Source organism: Eulemur rufifrons, chromosome 17 (genome assembly GCF_041146395.1).
Source record: "Eulemur rufifrons isolate Redbay chromosome 17, OSU_ERuf_1, whole genome shotgun sequence".
Classification (NCBI taxonomy): Eukaryota; Metazoa; Chordata; class Mammalia; order Primates; family Lemuridae; genus Eulemur; species Eulemur rufifrons.
The window spans coordinates 24119131-24144351 of record NC_090999.1 but is presented as its reverse complement, the minus strand read 5'-3'; the positions used below and the strand labels follow the sequence as shown (position 1 = coordinate 24144351).

General features: G+C 38.3%; 1 protein-coding gene across 5 annotated transcripts in view; it reads left to right on the top strand.

The window, feature by feature from the left end:
• The first annotated feature begins 5875 nt into the window (after window positions 1-5875).
• Window positions 5876-25221, top strand: part of RANBP3L (RAN binding protein 3 like) — a 40460-nt gene continuing 21114 nt past the window's right edge. For all 5 annotated transcript variants that reach the window (XM_069492315.1, XM_069492312.1, XM_069492313.1 and 2 more), the window contains exon 1: window positions 5876-6185. In XM_069492315.1, the coding sequence (XP_069348416.1) occupies window positions 6098-6185 (88 nt within the window). In that variant the 5' untranslated portion in view covers window positions 5876-6097. The remainder of the gene's footprint in view (window positions 6186-25221) is intronic.

Here is a 25221-nt window from a genome sequence, read left to right as displayed (position 1 = left end):
TTGCTATAATAGCCCAAACTGAGTAAGACACAACTTAATTATATTTTAGAGATAGAATTGATAAAATAGCATTAAAATTAGAAAAATTGTGCAGAAAGAAACATCTGTACAGTTGAGAAGTGGTGAGTAAAATGGCAGTTTGATTTTCTTTAAATGAGTTTGCCATCATGCAAGGGCCAAGCTTCTTTCTCTGCCACAGTGGTCTCTGAACTTGATGGTCATGCACCCCTGTCAACAACAAAGGTTTGAGAATGTGCCCCAATGTTTGTTTATAAATTGTATTCATGTGGTGCTGCCACACTAACACATTATGAATGTTAAAATTTTAATTTTTTTGTGTGTATTGCATAATACATAGAGTAAAAAATTAAATACGAAAAGAAATTTGAAGAGTTTCTGTACATACGCTAATAAATCTAGCATATTGCCCATCCCTTTTGATTAGATTCATTTAATTATATTTTAAAGCTCTTTATCATACAAGTTTTTAAAGTATACAAAAGTAGACATGAAAACATAATAAATCCCCATGTACCCATGACTCAGGTTTAAAAATGATCTATTTATGGCCAATCTCATTTCATCTATACCCTTCAGATCTCCCTCTCCCATATTATTTTGAAGCAAATCCCAGATATAGAATAATTTCATTTTTAATACCCAACTAACATAAAAGAAAATGAGTGAAAGAAGAAATACAGAGAAAAAGAGAGAGGGGGAAGGAAGGAAAGAACCAAAGAATCAACAAACCAACTAAGAAGGAAAGATGGAAGGTATGAGGGAAGGAGGGAGAAACATAGTTTCTTATTATTTTAATCCCCTAAGTGTAAATTCAAATGAAGTAACAAAAGTTTGATTTGGTGCAAGTTAATTTGCTTTATTTTGAAAGTGATCCCAGTTAATGCATATTTATCTTCAAAGAGTTAAGTTCTGCTGCAAACCTATTGATCATTATGCCCATGTATACTTCAAATACTTCTAGATGGAATTCAGATTCTGTGGGATCCTTTAATCCTACTCACATTGTGGACGTTATGGAACCAGAACCATCTTACTCTGGGTTTCCTTGCACTAAAACAAACAAAATAAAACGTGGCATTTTTCTGACCTTTGATTATGTTTTGTTTTGTTTTCATTTTGGCTAAAAAACTTCAATAAAGATAGAGAAATTTAAAGCTAGATGAGCTTAAATACCAGTATACAGCATTGATCAAATTTTACCCGTAGTTGGATAATCAGGTAACTTTTCACAACCTCAGATACAGATAATCATCTCCTGAGCTCACAAATAGAGGACCCCATTCTTGTGGGCACTGGATGAAAAGTTTCTATTGTGCCGAGGCCAGGCTATTTTACGAACTGATCTTGGACTCTGCTGACCTCCAGAGGGAGCCCTGCAGCAGCCAAATCTAAAGCTCATCAGCAAAACGGCCAAAATTAGTTTAAGCGCCAATGCAATGTTTGTGTGGTAAGGCAATGTCTCTGATAACCAAGACCCAAATGTTGGCGTTCAGTGGATCAGTGGTAGCAATTTCGGGGCAGTGAGCACCTTTGATAAGTAAGCAACTTTGTGATATGCCAGTGTAGCTTCCTAAAGGCATGGACAGGAGCAAGTATGCAAGCAAAATAATCTCTAATACAACTATTTGTGTCTCCTATGCTTTTACAGATGGCCATTACGGGAATTCAGCCAACTATGCCACCTGGGAAACACTATGAGCTAAGAACATGCAGTAAATTTGAGTAGTAACATGACTCTGGACAGCCACAAAAGCCTACCTTTATGGGGGCTTTACCATGTATGTGTTACATACGCCCCTGTATTGAGGAAGAGTGATCTGGAAAAAAAATCTAACACTGATTGACATAAAGGAGCAGGGGATCTGTTATTTAAAGTCTTAACACTAGTTCCTCAGCCTTCAACTACAATGACCATTTAATAATTCCTGGGGTCATAGTGAGGCTCAGCCCAGAGGTCACAGTTTCCATGTTTATATTCTGTTAGGGATCTTTTATCTTATTCTTTGAGGATGAAAGTGATCAATGCAATACTAATGCTTTTTATTTATGTAATACCTGTTATTCAAATTAGTCCAAAGACCTTCAAAGAATAGATATGCTCGTAGACTAGACATCATAAATGCTTTTGAAACAAGGCAGTTTGTTAATTAAACAAGTAACTCACTTGTAGACTAATTTAAAATGCTCATGTTCCTGCTTTTTGAATATGGTTCAACTGAGAAAAGAAAACCCTCTTATAAATTAAATACCATTTAGATTATTCAACCAAACACTATACTTTCTGATCAATGAATTCTAATCATAAAATATCAATTTTTCAAGTATCCATCCCAAAAGTGCCAGCTGATATCATTGATTGTTTATCTGTGACGTGCCATTCCACTCTGTTGTTCTGGGAGTACAACGACATAACTTAAGCAGAGAGGATATGGCAGAGAAGGAAGAACCCAGACTGAGGGAAACCATCGGTGTCCTTTTGGGGGAGTTACAGAGAGTTAATGAGAATTCGTTTTTAATCAATTGCAAGTAAAAATTCCAAAGATTATTCACCTGTTTCTTGACCCAGCCAGACTTCTGTATTCTGATTTCTTGCTTTTATTTACAAACAAAAAGTAAAGTATAACATGCCCATTGTGAATTAGCTTGATAATGTTTCTGAAACATCTTCTGGCAGAAGAGGGGAAGCAAAGTAGTGCCCATCCCACTCCCACTGATACACCTGGTGTTATTTTACACGCTCCTGGAGCATTGCGTTCCGCTATACTGGCTTATTTCCAGTGGAAAGTGGCAAATCAAACCAGAGACCACTCCAAGAGCAGAAGTGGAACTCAACATGCAGTGGGAGAACCCAGGAGTCCCCTTGACTCAGTTAATCTGTCACAGACCCGCTGCCCAGGACGGTCTCAATGATGCACAAAAGAGGAACCACCATCCCCAAACACTGTGGCACTTGGAATTGCTGTGTTTAAGGAGTTCTTGTTTCACCAGCCCTTAGGACAAATATAGTGAATGAAACAGTGACGCACACAAGCTCTGTTTAAGCAGGTTATGCTTGTTTTCTTGGACCAGAGGACTTTTAAAAATATATAGATTCCAGGCTCCTTCCCAGACCTCAGACTGTGCAGCTGGGGCTCAGGAATCCATACATATCTTTACAATATGGCCAGGGTAATTATGGTACTTAGCTAAGTTTGAGAACTGAAGGGCTAGGTTTTCAAATACACCTTCAAATCCTACTCAGATTTTTAGTTTTAAATATGTTTCTTTCTTCTCAGACTCTAGCTAAAGACAAAGCAAGATACTTCTTCCTTTATCAAGCTTTTATATTCACAGAACGAATGTTGAATAATTTCTTTCATTGCTTACCAAACATTTGTTTCATTTGACAAATGAAGGCACAAACCCAGAGATACTAAGTGCCTGGCTCACGGTTGCACAGTACACAGATGGGAATGACATGGCGAGAAAGCTGGGTGTGTTAGCCTCTCAGGCCAGCTGACCATTCCTTTTCCTCTCTTTCCCCCCATCTTTACATCCATGTCTGAGTAAGAAAAATAAAGGCATCTAGGGGGCTTCCTTGAAAAATCAGACACAAATTAAGCTAAATGTAGATATTAATCCCCAAGCAACATTTTCTCTCTGAAATGAACCTATAGATTCAAAAAGACTTAAGAAATATATCAACCAAGTATAATGTGTGGACCTTTGGATCCCAATTTGGAAAAAAATATAAAAAATAAAAAAATTTATGAGACAATCAGGAAAATAGGAACACTGCCTGGGTATTTAATTACATTAAGGAATCACGTTTAATTGTTACAAGCATGACAATCTTATTATGGCTATGTTTTTAAAAAATCCTTGCATTTTAGTTAGAAATACATGCTTTAATATTTATGAATGCAATGATATCTGGGATGCTTCAAAGCCAATGGTGCAATGAGGGGGAGAGTGGCTACGACGAAACACGTAAATCTGAGACAAGATTGTCCATGAGCTGGTGACTACTGAATCCAAGTGATGGATACGCAGGGCTTTTTATGCTAGTCTCTCTACTTATTCATATATTTTTAAAATTTTTCATCATAAAACTTTTATAAAATAATCCATTTCCCTCAAGGGTTGGCTTAATGGTTTTGTGGGTTATTTAATTTACCTATATAATAGATGCTTATTAGTGAGGTCTACAACTTGATAAAATAGTGATAGCTTTATGTTATTCAGGAAAAAACACCTTGGCATTTTACCTTTGGTCTTTGTGGAGGATGAGATGAATGCCAGTGATTTAAAGCAGAAACTATGATTTATGATTGTCTAATAACAGGACTCTCTCTCTCTCTCTTTTATTTTTTTTAGAGGAGATGGGATCTCACTCTGTCACCACGCTGGAGTGCAGTGGCATCATCATAGCTCACTGCAGCCTCAAACTCCTCGACTCAGGCGATCCTCTTGCCTCAGCCTCCTGTGTAGCTAGGACTACAGCCACGCACCACTGTGCCTGATTAACTTTAAAAAATTCTTTTTGTAGAGATGGGATCTTGCTGTGTTGCTCCAGCTGGTCTCAAACTCCTGCCTCAGCCTTCCAAAGTGCTGGGATTATAGGTGTGAGCCACCACACCCTGCCTGGACTCTGTTTCAAAGTAACAAAGCACTTCTATAACCTGTTACACTGTGATGAACCTAAAACTGCAGAAGATAGGCTATTAAAACAATAAAACCTTTTAATAAATCATAGGAATTATTTTAAAAAAAGTAATCACACATTTCATAAGGGTTTTCATAAATGAGAATGTGCTTGGGGAATTCTTAATTGCCTCAAAGTAAAATGAGGGCTCCCACCTACATATGGAGAGGAGGTAAACTTCTCATTAGGGAGTCAAGGTTATCAATTTCCAAATATGCATGGGAAACTGCAGGGGCCAGGCTTTGAGGCTAACCAGCCCTGCCTTACTCCTTAGTTCTGCCTGCTGCCTCCTTTCTGACTCTGCAAAGACCTGTGACTCTTGAAGGGCAGGACCTACCAGCATTCGTTATGGCTTCAGTTGTAGCAGGCTCCCAAGTTAAATAAAAGGTGTTTGGGGGTTATGTTTTTAAACAGTAATGAAATAGCAGGCACAAGAAAAACTGGAAATAGCCTTGCCCTATGACCTAGAAATAGCAATAGAGACTCTAAGAAGGAAACAGAGATAAATGTTTTGTGTGTTTATTTTCCTTCCAGAATTCCAAATAGTTGCCTTGGCAGGCAGGCTGCCCTATAACTGCTCCCTTCTGAGGGAGGACTCAGAGGTGTTTACAGAAATCGAAAGTTCTGGCAGTACATTTCCATGAACTCATTAGCAGTTCCGGTTCTACCTTTTAGATTTTGCATGTACAAATGAATGTCCATGCAATATAAACCCCTCCTTCAGCTTGTATTTTAATTGCAAGCAAAGTAGCAGAAGTCAGATATGTAATTACTGTAACGTAACGGCAGGGTATCTTTAGAATCCCTGCTTTGGTCACTATTATTCAGAGCAACTCCAATGCCATTTCTTGCCTGCCTCTTTATGCTAATTACCCTGCCCACTTTGCTCCTCCTCTTCCCAGCCTCCCTTAAGAACTGTACACTTTCAGCTGTCACTGACGGTAACTCAGACCAGGCTTAGAAATCACTTGATTGAACTCAGCAGCACTTTTTTTCTTTGTGTATGTGTTATTCTAGCAGTCCTCTCTAATACTGGAGGCATTAGATTTCATGTCAATAGACAGAATCAAAAATTGCCAAAACTGTAATCAGTTAGAAATAGTTAATTTGTAGGATTTTACACTATATGGGGGGAAAGTTTCAATTTGCTTTGAAATGAAAGAATTAAGTCATGTTTTTAGCCAAATGAATTGGCATCTGTATATTTAGAAAATCATTTATTTCAAGAATCATGACTAGGAAAAACTTGGAAGTTTTTTAGGGGAGTACATGCTTACACTCAAGGACAGGATCTGCACGTACCTATGTGGTTCTAAGTGTCTTGTGAAGACAATTTAAGGTGACTGGCCAAGGGAAGGAAGTGCCTTGAGTCGCAGCCATACTGCTAGTACCATGTCCACCACACAGAGAAAAGGCAGCAGCCACCTGTTCGGTGAGCGCACCTGTGAGCTGAAGCTGCAGGAGGACCGGCCACAGCAAGGTGAGTCAGTCGGGCTCCTGGGTCTTGTGTTCTGTGACCTTTTGTCCATTTGCATTTTCGGAAGAATGATGGGCTGGTGAAGTACCTGGGGAGGCTCTGGTCGTGACATACTTTTGCAATCTTCTGTTTTTAAATTCTGAGAATAGATATAATAGTGATGCATAAAGATGGGTTAACTTGGATTCATTATTGATTTTTAAAGGACTATGGAAGACTATCAAGAATTCATATTCCTTGGAGTTGGCATTCTGAAACTTATGTGCTTGAACTCCTAGCCACTGTCAGTATTTTAGAGTTTGCTAGATTGTGTGTAATTCAAAACACCCAACCAGGCAAGGCTGAGTCAGCTACAGGGGGAATTCAGCTGAGAGTAGCTTTAAGTTAGCCTGGAGCTGTCCCCACTAGTGGGACATTTTTGGACTTTGTTTAAGCCTCACTTTGTCTGCATCTCTGGCTCATTCCTTGTGGGAAAAATAGATATATTCTTGACTCATTCCCTTTTATGGTCCAGGAACAGCTGGAGCCAGACAGAAAGATGTGTCACATTTCACTTGATGGGCACTGATTCAGACCAAACTGTCTACCTCACAGCCATTTTCACCATCAGTCTTTTTAAAATTTCAAATCCATTCCCCAGCCAGAGTATCAATTAGTGGTAGATGTTGAAATGAATAGACAAGATGGTCCCTCCAACCCACTCTGTCAGGGACGGCAAAGGACTCTTGTGAGAAGGCTGGGTGCTCTCATGGATGACATCATCATCCCCAGAGGTTAAGGGTTTACCAGACACTTCTATCTAACTGTTCCTCAACAACCTATGATGGATCTGTTTTTCTGCGGGTCTAGGCTATGAGCTCTTTAACTGTTTTTCTGTGGACACAGTTTTAGGTTTCAGTGGCATGGAGAGTACTAGCTAAAGGACCAAAACCCCTCATTTCCACGGTGACATCTTTGTGCCACCATTTGTGTGACTGTATCAGGCCACCTCCCTGCATCGGTGCCTGGAGCTGTACAAAGTGACTTCATGCTGTACAAGGCTTTAACACAGTGTGGGTAGAAAATACTTCGTGTTAAATGAAAGCAATGTAAACTTTTCAGACCATGCAGTACTATTAGGGCTCAAATAAATTACTTTGAACCAACTACATTAGAATGTAAAGTCTTAGAATGTGCCAGGCTTAAGACATAGCACTGTAAAATGCCTTTCTTCTCTATCCTAGTTCATAGGTGGTTTTTGTTTGCTGTTCATTTGTTTAAAGTGTTTCAAGCTACCTCCACCCTCCCCAATGGCTGATAGAATATTTTTATATAGAAAATGTGGTGGGAAGAGCATAAAGGAGATAGCAAAAATCATCTATAACCCCAGTACCCAAAGGTAGTTGCTCTTAACATTTTAATGCATAGTCTTCCAGCCTTTTCCTCTATGCTCATGTATGGATTGTTCTTTTGCTTGATTTTTAAACAAAAAGAGGCTTATTCTGTATATAGTGTTTGTGAACTGCTTTCTAATTTAACAAGAGGATAAAAAAATTTCCATTTGTTTATTCTTCTACAACCTTATTTTTAACAGTTGCATGCTGTTCCTTCATATAGATATAGCAAAATTCCTTCAGGCAATTCCCTACTGTTAGACATTTTATATATTTCTAATTTCTTTTACTATTTTTTGTCAAATGGCCCTCCAATCAGCAGTGTAAGGGCATGTTTTCAGTAATATTGGGTATTATTTAAAATTTTTTTTTCAAAAATTTATAAGTGGAAAATAATATCTCACTGTTGTTTTAATTTAAGGCAGGCTATTTTGATAGTCTCTCCCTTACTGGCCATATCCAGAAAAGCCTGGAAATGTCATTATGATGACATACTTCCCAAAATACCAACAAGTCTAGAAGTCTGGTATTCTTTCTCAGACAGAAGCTTTTTGCCTAGAATGTTTTGAAAGCAACCATATTCTTCCACAGCTGAGTCTCAAAATATCTGCCCACGTAAACCACAATCCATAAAGTTGTGAAGCATGCTAATATAGTCTAGACTGGCCACTGACTGCTAAAAGAAATGTCATCTAGAGATTTGAGTTGACAAATGACACTGTGTAGTGTTTGCTATGCTGCTAAATAGCATTCCAGTTACTGTCCTGGAGTTTAAAAGTATTCATTCAGTGCAGTGGCCCTGATTTTTCCTCCATGCTATATTTGCACCGTGCTATTATGCAAAGTTCAGCAAAGGTCCAAGGAGGCAAAGTCATGAGTTCTAGAGAATGAGGTCTGGCTGTGTATTTAGTCATGGAAGCATCCTGAGTTCGTGGCTTTGGCCTTTCTCCAGCCAGGCTAAGTTTCTAACTCTCTTATTTAGCATACAGACTATGATTATTTCACATTTCTGAAGGCATGACCAGCTTCAACATATACATATTTTCTAACCCTCCATGATGTATACTAAAGTGCTTTATGTTAACTCTGAGGTATTTAAATCTTTTCACCCAGTCACTCACAAAAATGTAATTTTGGGGTGATAAATAAAATTCACTAATTCTTCAGCAATTATCTGGGCAATAACTACATGCAAAGTCTTATGCCATGTGCTAGGTACGTAAATTGAACTAAGCCAATCAAGCCATGGTTTCCTGTCCACATGGAGTTTATGCTCTATGGCAACAGATGCTGTTATCAGTCCAGAACACAAGTCTATGAAGCTCCGCTCCCTACTGGTTCCTGTATTGTAGCTTCTTCTGTGATATTTTCAATCCATTTATCTATCATTTAGACTCTATGACTACATTTGTAAATATTAATTTGTATGTCAATAAAACATTAGCAAAGTACATTACACATCACATATACTAGGCAGACAACCATCCTTATGTTTTATGGTGCTTTTAAAATTTACAAATGGTCATATATTTATACATTAGCTCATTAATTCTCACAACAACCAGGTAAAAAAGTGTATTAGTCAGGGTTCTTCAGAGAAACAGCACCAGTAGGTGCAGGGCTGTGTGTGTGTGCACAGTTGATCCTTGTACAACACAAGTTTGAACTGCCCAGGTCCACTTATATGTGGATTTTCTTCTACCTCTGCCACCCCTGAGACAGCAAGACCAACCCCTCTTCTTCCTCCTCCTCCTCAGCCTACTCAATGTGAAGACGACAAGGATGAAGACCTTTATGATGATCCACTTCCACTTAATGAATAGTAAATATATTATCTCTTCCTTATGATCGTCTTAATGACATTTCTTTTTTCTAGCTTACTGTATTGTAAGAATATAGTATGTAATACACATAACATACAAAATATGTGTTCATTGACTGTTTTGTTATTGTAAGGATTCGGGTCAACAGTAAGCTATTAGTAGTTAAGTTTCGGGGGAGTCAAAAGTTATGTGCAAATTTTCAACTCCTCAGGGGGTCAGCGCCCCTAACCTGTGTTGTTCAAGGGTCAGTTGTATAGATGTGTGTATGTGTGTTTGTGTGTGTGTGTGTATACATACATATATATGGAAAGAGAGAGAGAGAGATTCATTTTAAGGAATTGACTCACCTACTTGCAGATTCTTTCAGATTCTTTCTGGAAGGTAGTAGTAAGCCAACAAAAAGTTGGGATGGGATAAAAGTAAACTACTCCACAACCTCAATATCTTGTTCAAATAAAGTAAGTCTTAGGCTAAATTCTCTCATATAGACAGATCTTTATTAAACAAATATTTATTAGCAAGTAAGCATAAAACAGTTTATATGAAGTCCCAAACTCTCTGGTCTTTAGGTGATCTTAATACATCTTGCCTAAAAGTTTTGCTCAGGCAGAACGACATTCCACAGGCAGTATTCTGTGTGGTCAGCCAGTAATCAGGAATTACCCTGCTCATTAGGGACCCTGGACCTTTCAGTATAAAGCTCTATGCTTCAGAGTACGGGGTACAGGCCTTGCCAGATTCTTCTGTCCAGTTTATGCAAGACTAGGAAGCATCCCTAAAATATTTTAGGCAATCCAAGGGTCTTGAATGCCACTAATTTTAGCAATGAAAATTCATTTTTGACATTCATTATGCTAATACAGCCTCTGATATTGAGATGGAAAGATGATGAGTTTGTAATGAGACACCTCTGAGCTTTGGATTTCCTGGTGCTGGCACCCACCCAAGGGGAGCACATTCCCTATTAGGTAAACAGACACCACTTAGGGTGGTGTAATTTAATCTAACATTCACATTCAAATCATGCTATCTTTGCTGGTGTCTTCTAAAGTCAATTACAACTGTGAGAAGAGGAAGCAACTTCTCCATATTTTTTCACAATAAGGCATGTGTAAAAAATGATAAAAATGTGTAAAGCAGTTTGAGGTAAAGTCAGATAAAACTGACCCTGTGGGATGAAGGGCCACGATCTCAGCACACATGTAGCCCCCATGCCAGCGTGCTCCACATATGGGCTGCTGAGCTCTGGCTCATACGTTTTAACCCGTGTTGATATTCTGTGTTATGGAAGGCCATCTATTGAGGATGCGAGTCTAGATCCTTTCAGAACTAAGATTCTGGGATTTCCCCACAATTATTTCATCCATGTTGGCATTGCCTCCTCAACTGTGTTGTACATGTTCTTTAAGAGAAAAAAATGGGTTTATACCCTAGACCTGCAGTCCCCAACCCCAGGGCTGTGGAACGGCACAGGTCTGTGGCCTGTTAGGGACTGGGCCGCAGAGCTCCACTGCCACCCCTGTTGGTGGAAAAATTGTCTTCCATGAAACTTAGGAACCGGGAGTGAATAGTAGGAGGTGAGCGGCGGGAAAGTGAGAGAAGTCTCATCTGTATTTACAGCTGCTCCTCATCCCTTGCATCACCACCTGAGCTCCATTCCCTAACTCCAATCCCTATCCCGGCTGGCCGTAGAAAAATTGTCTTCCGTGAAAGCGGTCTCTGGTGCCAAAAAGTTTGGGGACCGCTGCCCTAGGCCACAGTGCTAGCATGTCACTTATAAACAAATCACATTTATTGGGTGTTTGTTATATTCCAGACACTGTTTTCAAGCACTTTTCATGTATTAGCTTATTTCTTTATGAAAGCCCCAGGAGGTAGGTAACATCAAGACCTCACAGCTGGGATCCTGACCCAAGATCCTAACATAAGAACCCTGACTCCAGAGACTTTGCTTCAACCCATGCTCACTGCCCCTTATGCTGGCACAAAATAGATGCTCAGCTAAGCATCTGTGAAGGACCTGGACAATGGCTACCCTTGAACTCAGTTTGCAGTTTGGTTGTTTAAAATGGGTTGCTATTAAATCACCAGTTAATTTCAATATGTTACTAATCACATCCAACTATCTCCCAAAAGGGGATATTTGACTCTAAAAGAAACAGTTGAGAAAATGCAGGTGTATCAGTGCAAACCTATCACCCTACAGCAAGTGGCTTGCTGACCAGGCTAGCAATTTTTACTTTAAATAACTGCATAGCCCCTATCTCTTACACTGCATGAAGCATGGAAGACAGCAATGTAATATTTGTGTAACTTAGCTGATATGGCCTTGGAGAGATGGTTTGGGTTTTTTACAAAATAAACAAGCTGTATCCAAAACTTCAAATTAAAAGGGGCTACATAATAGCCATTATTATAATATAATTCACTTTTTTAATTTAAACTAGAGACTCTATTGCAAGTCTTGGCTCAACTATTATATTAAATCATTAACTTGACTTGCAATTTTAATCAACATTTAGGCAAGGTAAATTTCACACCTGGGTTGCTTTTTAATGAAGTCTGTGGGCAAATCTAACAAAACATTCAAAAGCCAAGATTTAAAATGCAGTAAATACCTATATTCAGTAAGAAGCTGCATTCCTTCTATCCAATCGTCGGATACCTCACCCCCTGTGGACGGCAATAAACAAGCAAAGGGTCACAGGAAATAAAATCTAGACTTTTAACAAGGGATGATAGTTTGAAGGTATCTTTGGATAGTAATAACACAACATCCAAAGAACATAAAACATACCTAAGTGTGTTGAACCAGAAAGAGGAGAGGGGTTAAAAGTGGAAATGAGGAGAAGGAATCCAACTATGTACTCAAACAAGAGAGATAAAGAGGAGATTTTTAAGTGTGGCCTATATTATGGTAGGATGGGGTTCAGGTCCTGAAAGACCCCAAGGTCAACAGGGCCCAAATTCCTTTCCCTCATCAGATTCTGAGAAACTTCCAGACTTCTAGCAACTACAGCTCAATAACTTGACCATCCTGCTGTAGTTGGGCTCCATCTAAATGGAAGAATCATACTTCAGACTTATATAATGACCTGTTTAAGTAATTGGCTCCAAATCTTTTCTAGTTCATAAGGAGGGTTATTGCCATCTAGAGAAAAAGGGTAATGTTAGAGGAAAGTCTATGAATGTTGGCAATGGACCATTTTGGTCTAGGATTGGCTGTGTTAAACTTTAGTTGTCTGCAGAGAAATGATGTTGCAGATAAAGACTTGTATGTATGTGTATTTTTAGAAGCTGGGAATGGACAAGACCCATACCAATGCTACAGATTATGAGGCTCTTTGTATTTAACAAGACCAACTTTTGTTATAAGGAGCTTCATTCTTAAATGTGGATTAATTAGTGGAAGTGATTATTTTTATAGTGGGATGAAGCAAAATATTAATAGGTTTGGAGGGACTTTTAGAAGACAATCCTAGCTACAAATTAATGATGCAAAAAAGCATAAAGTTATAGAAAACAAATCTAAAAATCATAATAAATGTGCCAAACTTCTATCTTTGTGAGCATGTCTGACATTTTAAGCCTTAAACTCACTATAGTTCTTGTCCATTACCTTGTTCATGGCAGGCAGTTAATGTTTATTAAATGAATCAATACTTTTTTCCCAAACAGTTCATCCAAGAGATTGATATCCATAAATCGCTGAATGTTAGGGCTTCAAAGTTTACTTAGCCAGCTGATTTTACATATTAGAAAACTGAAACCAGAAGAGAGAAGTAACCTGCTCAGAGTTGGTGATTAGCACAGAGAGCTGGGACTTTACTTTTGTCAACATCCAAGAATTTTATGACATAAGGGCCATTGTAATAAAAGGTATCTAAAATGGATAGAGAAATTAAGGAGAGATAACTTGACTTTTATCTAATTTTGGAAAATACTCATAAAAAGTTATTTGTTTATTATAATTTGCTTATTATAATATTAAACATATAGAGAACATGATGAGTATATAGGGAGGGGAAAGAAGGAGAAATGAGGTGGGACATGTGTGGGGCAGGCAAGGAAGGTGGGTGTTAGAAAGAAATATGGAGCCAAATAGAAACAAAGAAAGGAGAAGGAAAATAGGCAAAAGTGGATTAAAAAAAAAAACAGTCCATCAACAGACCAATGGATTAAAAAATTTGGTATATACATACAATGGAATTATTCTGCCTAAAAAAATGAATGAAATTCTGATACATCCTACAACATGGATGAAGTCATTATGCTAAGTGAAATAAACCAGACACAAATAGGCACACATTGTATGTGCACTCATATGAAGTACCTAGAATAGTCAGATTTAGAATCAGAAAATAGAATAATGGTTACCAGGGGCTGGGGGGAAAGTGGAATGGGGAGTTACTGTTTAATGGTTACACAGTTTCAGTTTTGGAAGATGAAAAGTTCTGGAGATGAATAGTGGTGATGGTTGCACAACAGTGTGAATGTACTTAATATTGCTTAACTGTGCTCTTAAAAAATGGTAAGTGTTTTGTTATGTATATTTTATCACAATTTAAAAAAATTTTAAAAAGACATCACATAATTATAATAATATCTTCTTCAATCCTTTCTTTAATCTTGATTTGTCACAATACTTCAATGATCATGAAAGCTCTAAGGAAGGAATAGATAAATTTAGGAGTCTCATGCTCTACTGACTGAGCTAGCCTGGAGTCCTAAGGAATAGATACTTGAAAGGATTGTTTTCAGTTTTCCTGAGAATTTTTCTGGTTTCATAAATTTTAAAAGTGAAAAGTTTTCTCTTGTAAATTCTCTTTACCCTAGTGAACAAAATGTTTCTAGTAACTACCAATCGCTACCTGGCTTTTACGTCTCCCAAACTAGTTGTGATGCAATGCAATAAGATATCTGTTCAGAACCATCTGATATGGGGATCATATTTCTCCTGCTCTGTTTCTGTGCCAAAGGACCAGGAGGAGTTCAGTCCTCAAATACAAGAAGATGAATGCTGGCCTCCCGGGGTGTTCCCTAGGGGAGACTGGGACCTAGGCTTTCTGGGCTTGTGGGGCAGCTTGGCTTCTTCCTTCCTGACTAGATCTCCAAGGACTTACTTTCAGTGGAGTAACCTCCATTTATTCCCGTGGAAATGGAGAAACAAGGAACTTTTTCTCCTGCTTGCTCAGAGGCTCAAGACAAAGAGGATTAAGTTTAAGGAAAAGTGTTTTGGAATTGGACGAAGTTGAGAGGCTTCTCAATCCAGCTGGTGTCCTTGGAATCCATGAAGCAATTTAAAAATAGCATGTTTCTCCAATGAAGAGGAAGAGTTTAAATTTGTCTGGATTCAGTATATGAAGCTGTATGAAGCTATATTCACTTATTAGAACTCTTTCTGAATAGTGATTTAATTCTTACTAGTATAATAGTTTCAGTTAAAAGCACCTCTTTAATTTTAGCAGTAAAGAAAAAAACTGCTAGAGAATTATTTAAAATTAATTTTAAGAAGATACCATTTTAAACCTGTTTGTGCCTGCTCAATATATATTTTCAACATCCCATGAAACCTAAACTTTATTTCTATTGCCCCCTACCCCCAGCAAATTGGAGAGACCCATTTCTAACATATGGAAGCATTTTCACACTGCAAGTTATTCTGAGGGGAGATATGTGATTTACAAACGCTGTCAAATGAAATATGTATTTCCAAATGGTACTGCATTGACCAAACACTTCCTAGGACATATTCTGCAACTTTCTCAGCCCTTGGGCCTCAATAAGGGAGCGGTGTAGAGCCAACAGCTCTTTCTGCCGTTATTGATCCAGAGATCCCACATTTGCTGCTCATAAACATTTTCAAGATTGCAAGTAACCCTATCACAAAAGCACACGATAGTCTATGCATCTCCAAATTATGAAGAAATGGGTGTGCTCTGTCAAAATTAACACGTTCTTCTGAGTTATTTTTGCCAGTGGTTGAAAATAAATATTGACTGAAGATTTTAAATTGCTAGAATCATCATGCCATTTGCCTGCAGACAGTCATGGACAAACCTCTTTAGTCAGAATATGAACAAATAATGGCGAGAATAAGAGAAGCATCTTTGTGGCACATATAGATGGCAAAACGTAAGTGTAAGAGGACTCACACAGTACAGGATCACATCTCAACCAGGTTTGTACAGAACCGTGGAGGCAGGGGAAAGCCATCGTAGCCCAGGCACATCACCCTTCAGAAGAGAAGAAACTGTAAAATAGTCATTTAACTCACAATGGAAGCCAGGAGGGAGGTGTACTTGTAGGAAAAAGCATGAGATTTGGGATCAGTTCTCATGTGTTTTAATCTCAGATGTCTCAGGACTATTTGTGTGACCTTGGGCATGTCCTATAATTTTAGAGACTTAGTTCTCTTATGAGTAAAAGAGTTTAATAACTTACCGCTTGAGGACAATATCATGTAATAAGAGCTGCAGCTTCCTGAACATTTCTTATGGGCCAGGCACTGTACTAAGTGTTTTACATACATGACCTTGATGAATCATTACAACTCTGTAAGGTCATATGATGCCCATTTCACAGATAAGGAAATATCTGGACTCTGAGGGGTCAAATAACCTGCCCTAGCTCACACGCTAACTTGAGGAGATGGAATGTGAATCCAGGTCTGTTTTTCTCCAAAACTTAGGTATTTAAAGCCATATATTTTGGCTCCTAGTAGTCATTCATTTATGCACAAAGTAGTAATATATTTAAATACGTTTTACCATAGCTAAAGTATGATGCAAATGTAAGTTTCTATATTATGCCAGTGCATAAAAGAAGCATCGCATCCAGAGAGATCAGCCAGATCTAACTTTTCATAGCACTTTTAAAGGTCGTATTAAGTTAAAGATTTCAAAAGACTGGTCATGCCATGCATAAGCATTTCATACTATCTTTAAGAAGAAAAAAAGATAAATCATTTAAAGAGTAATGTCTTCACACCATAACAAAAGTAAAATTTAATGGTGCATGCTATGACATCCAGTGAAAAAATCCTATTGAAAACCAAAGACAGTCCTCACGAAACCATTCTAATCCCTGATCATCCCCAAATACACAGCACACCACACATAATGACCTTATCTTTGGGATAAATTACGGAACACTCTCAAAAAATATAAAGCCAGTTTCTTCAGTCATCACTGTATTTGATTGATAGAGTGATTTTTGCCAGATGTTCGATTTGAAATGATTTAATTAAGGTTATCTGTTTTTAGGGATCTGTGTACTTCTCTATAAAGATATTAGTGAAGGAAACAACTTTAAGAAATGAGAAGAATTTTTCTTCAATTGAATTATTGCTGCTGCAAATCTCCAGGTTCTAAAATGCAAATGAAATTAAGTCATCAGCTACGGCCCACTACTGTATATGATTGGATTACATAATAAATGCAACAGCATAGTCTGGAGTTAAGGTTGGGCTAAAGAGTGCATTCAAGACAGAATTTTCAAGGATTTGGTCCTACTTACAGAAGGGTAGCAAGGTCTGTGTTTGTTACAACCTCTGATTCTTCTTGCTTCTTGCTCACATGAGATATTTTCTTATCTCTGTGCGTTGGTTTTTGGTCTGTGGCTAGATCTAGACCAATCTACAAGGGTAGAAAGAGTTGAGGATCTTTAGAATGTACAATGGATGGGTCCTTTGAAGATTATCAGCATGAGAAGCAGGTGAGTTCAGAAAATGAGCTAGATTAAGCTCTGGGTGGTGATGGTTGTATTCAGCAGTACTGAGAAAGTTTTCTCACCTTCTCCAATTTATTATTGTAAAATGATGCCCATTCTGAAAATGACTACTTTCTTTATCACTTTGATATGGATGAGAAGAGGAATAACTTCCTTTGTTTTGTTCTCATGTTGATTCTTTTCTCTAGTGCATGCTTCTCATAAATGAATATAAATTAAGAAATACTAGATTTCTTACAGTTGGCAACTTACAACTTCATTTTCAATAAAAACTTAGAGCAGTTAAGTTAAAACAAGTACAGTTAAAGCTGTAGGATTAGATTTAAAGGGATAAATGTTCCCTCCCGCCCCTTCACTTCATGCATTTCTGTATTTCTTAGAACCAGTTGGCATTTACAGCACACAAAATTGGTTATAACTTCAGTGCAGTGGCCAGCCAGGGCTGCAGTCATTCCAGTGGGGTCCACTCATCTTGTGTCTAAAGTTGAGCTGGTGCTTCATGAGTCAGCCTGGAAACTTTCTGTATAAACTGCCTCTGTTTCCCCTGGGGGTCCTGGTTATTTTACCTTCAAAACTGTACAAAACATCTCATAAATAGAACCAAGAGTGCCCCATCATAGTTAATAATGTCCCTGTGTGGCCCTACTACCTCCTTCTGTAAAGACATACTTTTTATATTTTAGTGGGTAATTCATTATTTGTTTCATTCTTCTTGAATTTTACAGAGTTCCCCCATATGTGGCTAGAAATAAGTACAATATGTCTCATGCTTGTGGTTCCTTTGTGAATCGGCAAAGATTCATTTTTTTTTCCTGGGACTACAATTTGCCCTTTCTCAAAACCATATTGGAAGATTTTAATATAGTTTTGGTTTGTTCTTTTTTTAAAAAAATCAAGGTTGTGATTCAAACCCTCTGTGTTTCTTCCTCTTGACGTTCCATATAGAGATTGAGGTCACCTGCTATGACTTGTCTATTTTTTTCTATAGATAATGTCATTGTTTACATCTGAGACTTTAGATGTTTCAAATTCTTGTTGGAGAATCTTAGAACTATGACGAATACTTCTGATGTAGTTTATGCATCCAGGCTAAATTTTTGCTTTGCAGAAATGAACATTTTAATTAACATTTAATAATCTCAAGCAGTGACGTTTTCTAAAAAATTTTTCATGAGAAAAAGTCAAGTTTCAGATATATCAGTAAGACAGAAAACAAACTTTTGCATCTGAGAGGAAATTATTAATTGCTTCAAGCAGAATATCTGAACGACTAATTTTAATATCATTACAGGGATTTCTTTGTAGGTCTTCAAAGTAGCTCTTCACCTTACATTAATCATAATAAGCATAGTATATAGTTTGAATGGTAACTATTTTCTCATTAATTACAGCTTACTCAGAACATCCCACAGGTTTAGTCACTAACTCCAGGAATCTCCACTGCCCTCTTCCTAAATTCGATCTCAGTGACAGAAACCCAGAGGTGCTAGAGGACTGCTTCTCACACATCAGTGTGTATGTAAATCACCTGGGGATGTTATATAAAACGTAGATTCTGACTCAGTAGGTCTGGGTTGGGTACTGAGATTCTACGTTTCAGCCGATGCTGCTGGTTTTTCGGGACCACACTTTGAGGAGCAAGGATCTCTAAAACTACTTAATGGGCCACAGCCAGAATTCAGAAACTTCCTGATATCAAAAAGTAAAAAGAATAAGAAAGATAGAAGAGCAACAAGAGAAATGAGAAGAAAACCAGGAGTATAAATAAGGTAATGAGTAAAAAGGAAAAGAAAGATTTTTGAAGAACAATGAGGCCTTTCCCCAGAGTAATCATAGAGCAGGCAAGTGAGTGCATACAACATAGGACTGCAGAGGAGAGAGGAAGGGAATTTCTTATTGAGTATCTTCTCTGCAACCTGTAGTCTGACATTACTGCTACATGTTTATGTACGTGTGTGTGTGTATATGCGTGTGTGTGTGTATATGTGTTTGTCTATATCTGGATATATAGAGAAGTATGCATATATGGAAGATGGATGGATAGATATAGATGAAGAAATATTCTGCTTTGTTCCAAAAAGGTTTGAAGGGGAAGCTGTACTAAGTGCTCTCACATGTCTGTATTGCCTCAGTCTTCAAATAAAGTCCTTTTAAAAAATATATGGGGAGAGAGAGATGAAAAAGCTGAGGCTGGAGTAATTTTGTAAAAAACAAAACAAGCAAAAAACCCTAAAACCACAGATCTAGGACTACCTGATTTCAAAGCTCCAAAGTTTCAAAGTTTCCAACACCTTCCATGCTTTGGCAAGCCAGAGAGCCAGACACAGTGAAAAGCAGGTAAGGGGACAGGGGCATAAAGGAAAGTATTGGAGACTGGGGTGAGACTGTGCACAAGGAGAAGACATTAGAGAAGAGGATGTGGGAGAGACAGGTGGAAAGTGCAGGAAGAAAGACAGAGGAAAGTGCAGGGCTGCAGTTCAAGTGGATAATTTCAGTCCTGGGAGCAATTAGAGGTGACCCATTTGGCAGCACCTATCCCTCTGCAGGGGGTTGTTGCCACCCTCTTTCCTGCCAAGACTGTTTCCACAACTCTTTTCAGCCCTAGCTAGAGTAGCCTGGTTCTATCCAGTGTGGAGAACTTGGTGTCCACCTTCTCTAAACTACCAACTGGCAAGAAGAGGTCTGCTGGAATCTGGGTAGGAGCAGCTGGGTAGCAGAAACTTTGGGGCCTATAGGAGCTGCCTGTCCCCCGTGCTGCTGGGGCTCTAAGCTTAAAATACTCCATTCTCAGTGTCTTCCTCCACTTTTGGGATCTTCTTTCAGGTCAGTAGATAGACCTTTCAAACCCCCTCCTCTGCGATGATTCATCAACAAAATCCTTCAGTTACTTTCCTAGTTGAAATGGGTTTACTAGTCAGAGACCAGATGTCAATTAAACATATGCAAATAAAGGGTAGGGGCAACACCTTACAACCCACCCCAAATTTTGGGGGGAAAAATTATGGTACATATTAAAATAGGGAAAAAAAGTTTATATTTATTGTAAACACTGACCGTGATAACACTTGGGAATCCTGAGGAACAAAGCTATTTCATATACACATAGTTTGCAGCTGAATTCTTCTCTAGGGAATGAGTGTTTTTGAGTACAGATGAAGGCCAAGAACATAGCATGCCTTTCAGAGGTTTAGATGGCATGCTAAAGAGCAGATTTTTAGTTATTCTGGGGAAGTTTCCATTGCTTTCTAAACTCAGCAACTCCATCTTGCTCACACCTTTATTTCCATGTATTGTAATGTGAAGAACAGGAAGGCCCAAGAAACAAGGTATTGAATGCTTGCTGGGCAGTATAACTCAATAAATCTACCCTTGGAGAGCAGTGTGAGATTTGCCCTTTAATTGTGGGTGTCTGACACTATGGTAGAAAAGGAATTATTTTTAAATTTACTTTTCATATTTTCAAAGCTGTATATATTCATGTGGTTTAAGAAATTAAATGGTTCTACAAGGCTTTTCTGGAAAAACGGCAGACTCTTCCTTGTCCCTTCCTTTGCTCTCCATTTCCTTGATCCAGAGGTAACAGCATCCAACTCTCGCAGCTGTTTCTTTGGGTATTAACCTCCATATCTCTAAATATCATGCTATCCTTTATTTTTATGCTTCAACACTATTGATTTGCCACTATGGAAGAATCTAGCTCCCTTTCACAGATTTCCCTGGGCTTTGTGACCACTACCACCACACACACACACACACACACACACACACACTTCCTATTCCCCGCCCAGCCCCTCGTCTTCTCCAAATCATCATATCCTCAGTTTGATTAGGTCAGTGTTTAGTATTGACATTATTGTGACTATGCAAATGCTATTGCAACTGAGCCATGTAATGTATTATGTAATATTATGATCACTTTTCCTTTTTTGCCCAACTTTTTGTTTTCTCTGGTGTTAATAATTGTGTCATATTTTTTGTTGTTGTTTTCTTAGCTTTCTATAGACTTATCACCAGTTGATCCCCAAACTTTCCTCCAATCTTCTAAATAAATATTCTTTTAAAATATTCAACCACTGGAGATATTCACCTAGTTTGAGCCCCCTCTTCTTGGAGACTTCTTTCCTGGAGACTCATCAGGGGCCTGCCCCATTCTGGACTGGTTGTTTGTTATGATGGGTGTACCTGTCAGTCTGGATATCCCGTCACCATCACCCCGGAGACTGCCTCAGCTTCCTTTGAGTTGACTCCCTGTTTCTTGGATATGGGATACCTATTTTGAAACTCTGCAGTCTAGAAATGTTTTTATCATATCGTCACAATTAATCATTGGTTTATATTAGTATATAATTCTAAGCTGGAAATGACTTCCCCTCAGAGTATTGAAAGCCTTGCCTCTTTGATTTCCGATTTCCAATGTTGTTCTTGAGAAGCCTAAAGCCATTCTGATTCTGGACCCTTTGTATGTGACCTTATTTATTCCCTCTGAATGCCATCAGGACCTTTTCTTTGTCTATGGGGTTCTAGCATTTCATCATGTGCATTGGGATGGGTCTATTTTCATGTCGTCCTGAGCATTGGATGGGCTCTTTCAATCTGGAAACCTAAATTCTTCATTTGGGGAAATTTCCATGATCTATTTATTGATAATTTCATCCTCTCTCTTTTCTGTATTTTCTTTTTCTAGGGGTCCTATTAGTCAGGTGTTGAAGTGGACTCTTGGACTGATCATCTGGGTTTTCTTATATTTTTCTACTATTTTCTACTTTTGTTTTTATGTTCTGCTTGCTGAGTTATTTACTCAACTTTATTTTCAAAATCTTCTAGTGATATTTTTGATCAATATTGATTTTTTATTGATTCTACTATCATATTTAAAGTCTAATTTCTAAAAGCTTATTCTTGTTCTCTGATTTGTCTTTTTAAAAAATAGTATTCTGCTTTGTTTCATTAATATGCAATATTTATGAGGATATTAATGATAAATCCATATCTATATATTTTAATCTCTCTTCTTATTCAATTTACCTTTCTCCTCTATATTTGTTGTATCACTGTGTTTTTGTGTCTGGTGATCCTTGGCTGCCTGCTTGTATTTAAGAAAGGGTCACTAAAAAGCTGATTGTCAGCTATGTGTACCTGAATTGGAAACTCATCATCTGGCTTGATCATTCACTGGGGAACCCCTTTGTCAATATCTTTAAGTCTTTTGGGTTGGTCAGAGGAAAAATCTTCTAATTTTCTTCCAAGAGGAAATAAACCTGGCTGCTAGCATTCCATGAACTGAGTGGAATGAGAGCTCAACATTTTGTGTATGTTGGGAGACTGAGTAATGTCTCCCTAAAGATGTTTACATCCTAATGCACAAAACCTGTGAATATCTACCTTACATAGTGAAAGAAAGCTTACAGATGTGATTAAGTTAAGGATCTTAAAAAAGGAAGATTATCTTAGATTATTTGGGTGGGCTCAATGCAATTATAAGAGTTACAAAACAAAAAGGGAAGTGGGAGAGGCAGAGTCAGACAAGGAGATGCAACAGCAGAAGCAGAGGTTGGAGTGATGTCGGAGCCATGAGCCAAGGAATACCAGCAGCCTCCAAAAGCTGAAAAAAGCAGGGCAATGTATTCTACCTTAGGGCTTCCAAAGGGAACACAGCCCTGCTGACCCATTTTAGACTTCTGACCTTCAAAGCAACATAAAAAATTTTGTGTGGTTCTAAGTTCCTAAACTTGAAATAATTTGTTCTAGCAACAATAGGGAACTTATATATAATAGTATGCAAATTTTCACCTAATCTCCCTCTTTTAATTATAGAACCTCCACTTTAAATTGCCTTATCTTTTATCTTCTGCTAGGTTTAGGAGAGGAACAGTTGCTTTGCTGCCAAATAGACAAAACATCTTCCTTATTTTCAGCCAAACTTAATTTCTGCTTCTAGGAGTACTTAGTGGTAACAGTTCCTGGACTTTCGGTGTTTCTGTAGGGGTCAACCAGGTTGCTTTCTAGCATCCCTATTGCTGATTTAAGCTTGCAGTTCAGCTTTCCTGGTCTGTGAAGACAGTTACTGCTTATCCTTCCACTTCCCAGCTTCTAAAATTTTGGTGCTAGTATTTCTTTTCAGTTTTCCTTGTCTTTGTGGTCATTTCCTCTCCTTCCCCCACCCCCCAAAAAAAAACTCTTTATTATTGTGTGATTCTGATTTCAGGAGGGACTAGAAGTTCATGTGTATGGTGAATCAACTTTGACAAAGTTTAAAGTTCCATCATTTTATACTGATTTTTCCTTGGCATGGTGTTGGATTATGTATGTTATACATTTGGAGCATGATTTGGAGGCAGGAAACCTAGGTTTAATTAAAGGCATTGCCACTTACTAGCAGTATGAATTTAAGCAGTCACTAAACTGAACCTTAGTCTCCTCATCTGGGAGTGGTAGAAACCATATTTAATCCACAAAATGATTGAAAGAATTAAGTGAGACCAGACGATGTATAAAAGTGCTTGGCCCACAGTGCACCTCCATTGTGGAGCAGAATTACAGGTGAACTGAGATTGAATTAGACAGACAATACTTCATGTCCTTTCTTGTAACAGGTACTCAATAAAATATTTGTGGGATGAATGAGTGTCTTCTCTTAATGAAATATTTCAGAAACAATGAACACAGGGGTTCATTAAATGCTACATGAATCTCAGAACAGGCAAAACATCAAAATTAATCTTTAAGTTTTAAAGTATTTCTTTCCCATCTCCTCATTTTCATTCCTTGTAACATAAGACTGTATTTTAAACTTTTTTTTTTTTTTTTTTTGAGACAGAGTCTCACTCTGTTGCCCAGGCTAGAGTGAGTGCCGTGGCGTCAGCCTAGCTCACAGCAACCTCAAACTCCTGGGCTCAAGCGATCCTCCTGCCTCAGCCTCCCGAGTAGCTGGGACTACAGGCATGCACCACCATGCCCGGCTAATTTTTTCTATATATATATTTTAGCTGTCCATATAATTTCTTTCTATTTTTAGTAGAGATGGGGTCTCGCTCTTGCTCAGGCTGGTCTCGAACTCCTAAGCTCAAACAATCCGCCCACCTCGGCCTCCCAGAGTGCTAGGATTACAGGCGTGAGCCACCGCGCCCGGCCTTAAACTTTTAATTATTACGTTTCCCTCAAAAAAAAAAAAGGCATGGATGTACAACTTTAAGCAAAGAAATGAAGAGCAACCTTATCAGCTGTCTTAGACTGGCCTCTTAATTACATTCCTCGTTTCCTCTCCTTCAGCGCCTTCCTCCTCTAATACATTTTCCACACAGCAGGCAGAGTGATCTTTAAAAAAAACAGAAAAACAACCACCAAAAAAACAGAACAAATTACTCCCCTGCTTAAAATTCCTTATTGCCTTCCCATTTTTCCTGGAATAAAAACAAACCTCCTTGGCAGAATCTACAAAGCTTTGCAAAGCTCCAACTTCACTTTCAACCCCATTTTGTACCAACTGTCCACTCTTCTTTCAGGCTATCACTGCTTCCTTTCCTTATTGGGGTTTGCTGAGTTCCATCCTTCCCCAGGAACTTTCCTTTCGCTTCTCTCTCTGCTTGGAATGCCCGTGTGCCCACGTTTGCCTGGGTAATTCCTACTCATCCTACAAGTCTATCTAAATATCACCTCTCCTGGGAAACTTACACTGACCCCAGGAACAAGACAGGTTCTCCTGTTGGTCACTTGCTTCTCTTTTGTAACCCTTACCCCAACTGAACTTTAATAACTGTTTAATTGACTATGTAGTTCTGTTCCTACTCCTCAGTGTGTAAGGTCTATGAGGGCAGGTATAACACCTGTTTTCTTTGCTGCTTTATCTACAATACCTTGCAAATGTCTTGTACATAGTTACCCCTCAATACATATTTGTTGAATAAATGGATTAATTAATGGCTGTATTAGAAAGAAAAAAGGCTATATTTTTTAAAATATAATTTTAAGGACCTTGTTTTTATTTTCAAATTTTCCTACTGGAGTGGGTAAGAATCTGCTGTGGACCCGGTGGCTTGATAAATGCTTAAAATTGTTTGGGAGGAGGGGATGAGAGGAGGGGATGGGTGTATACCTACATGATGAGTGCAATGC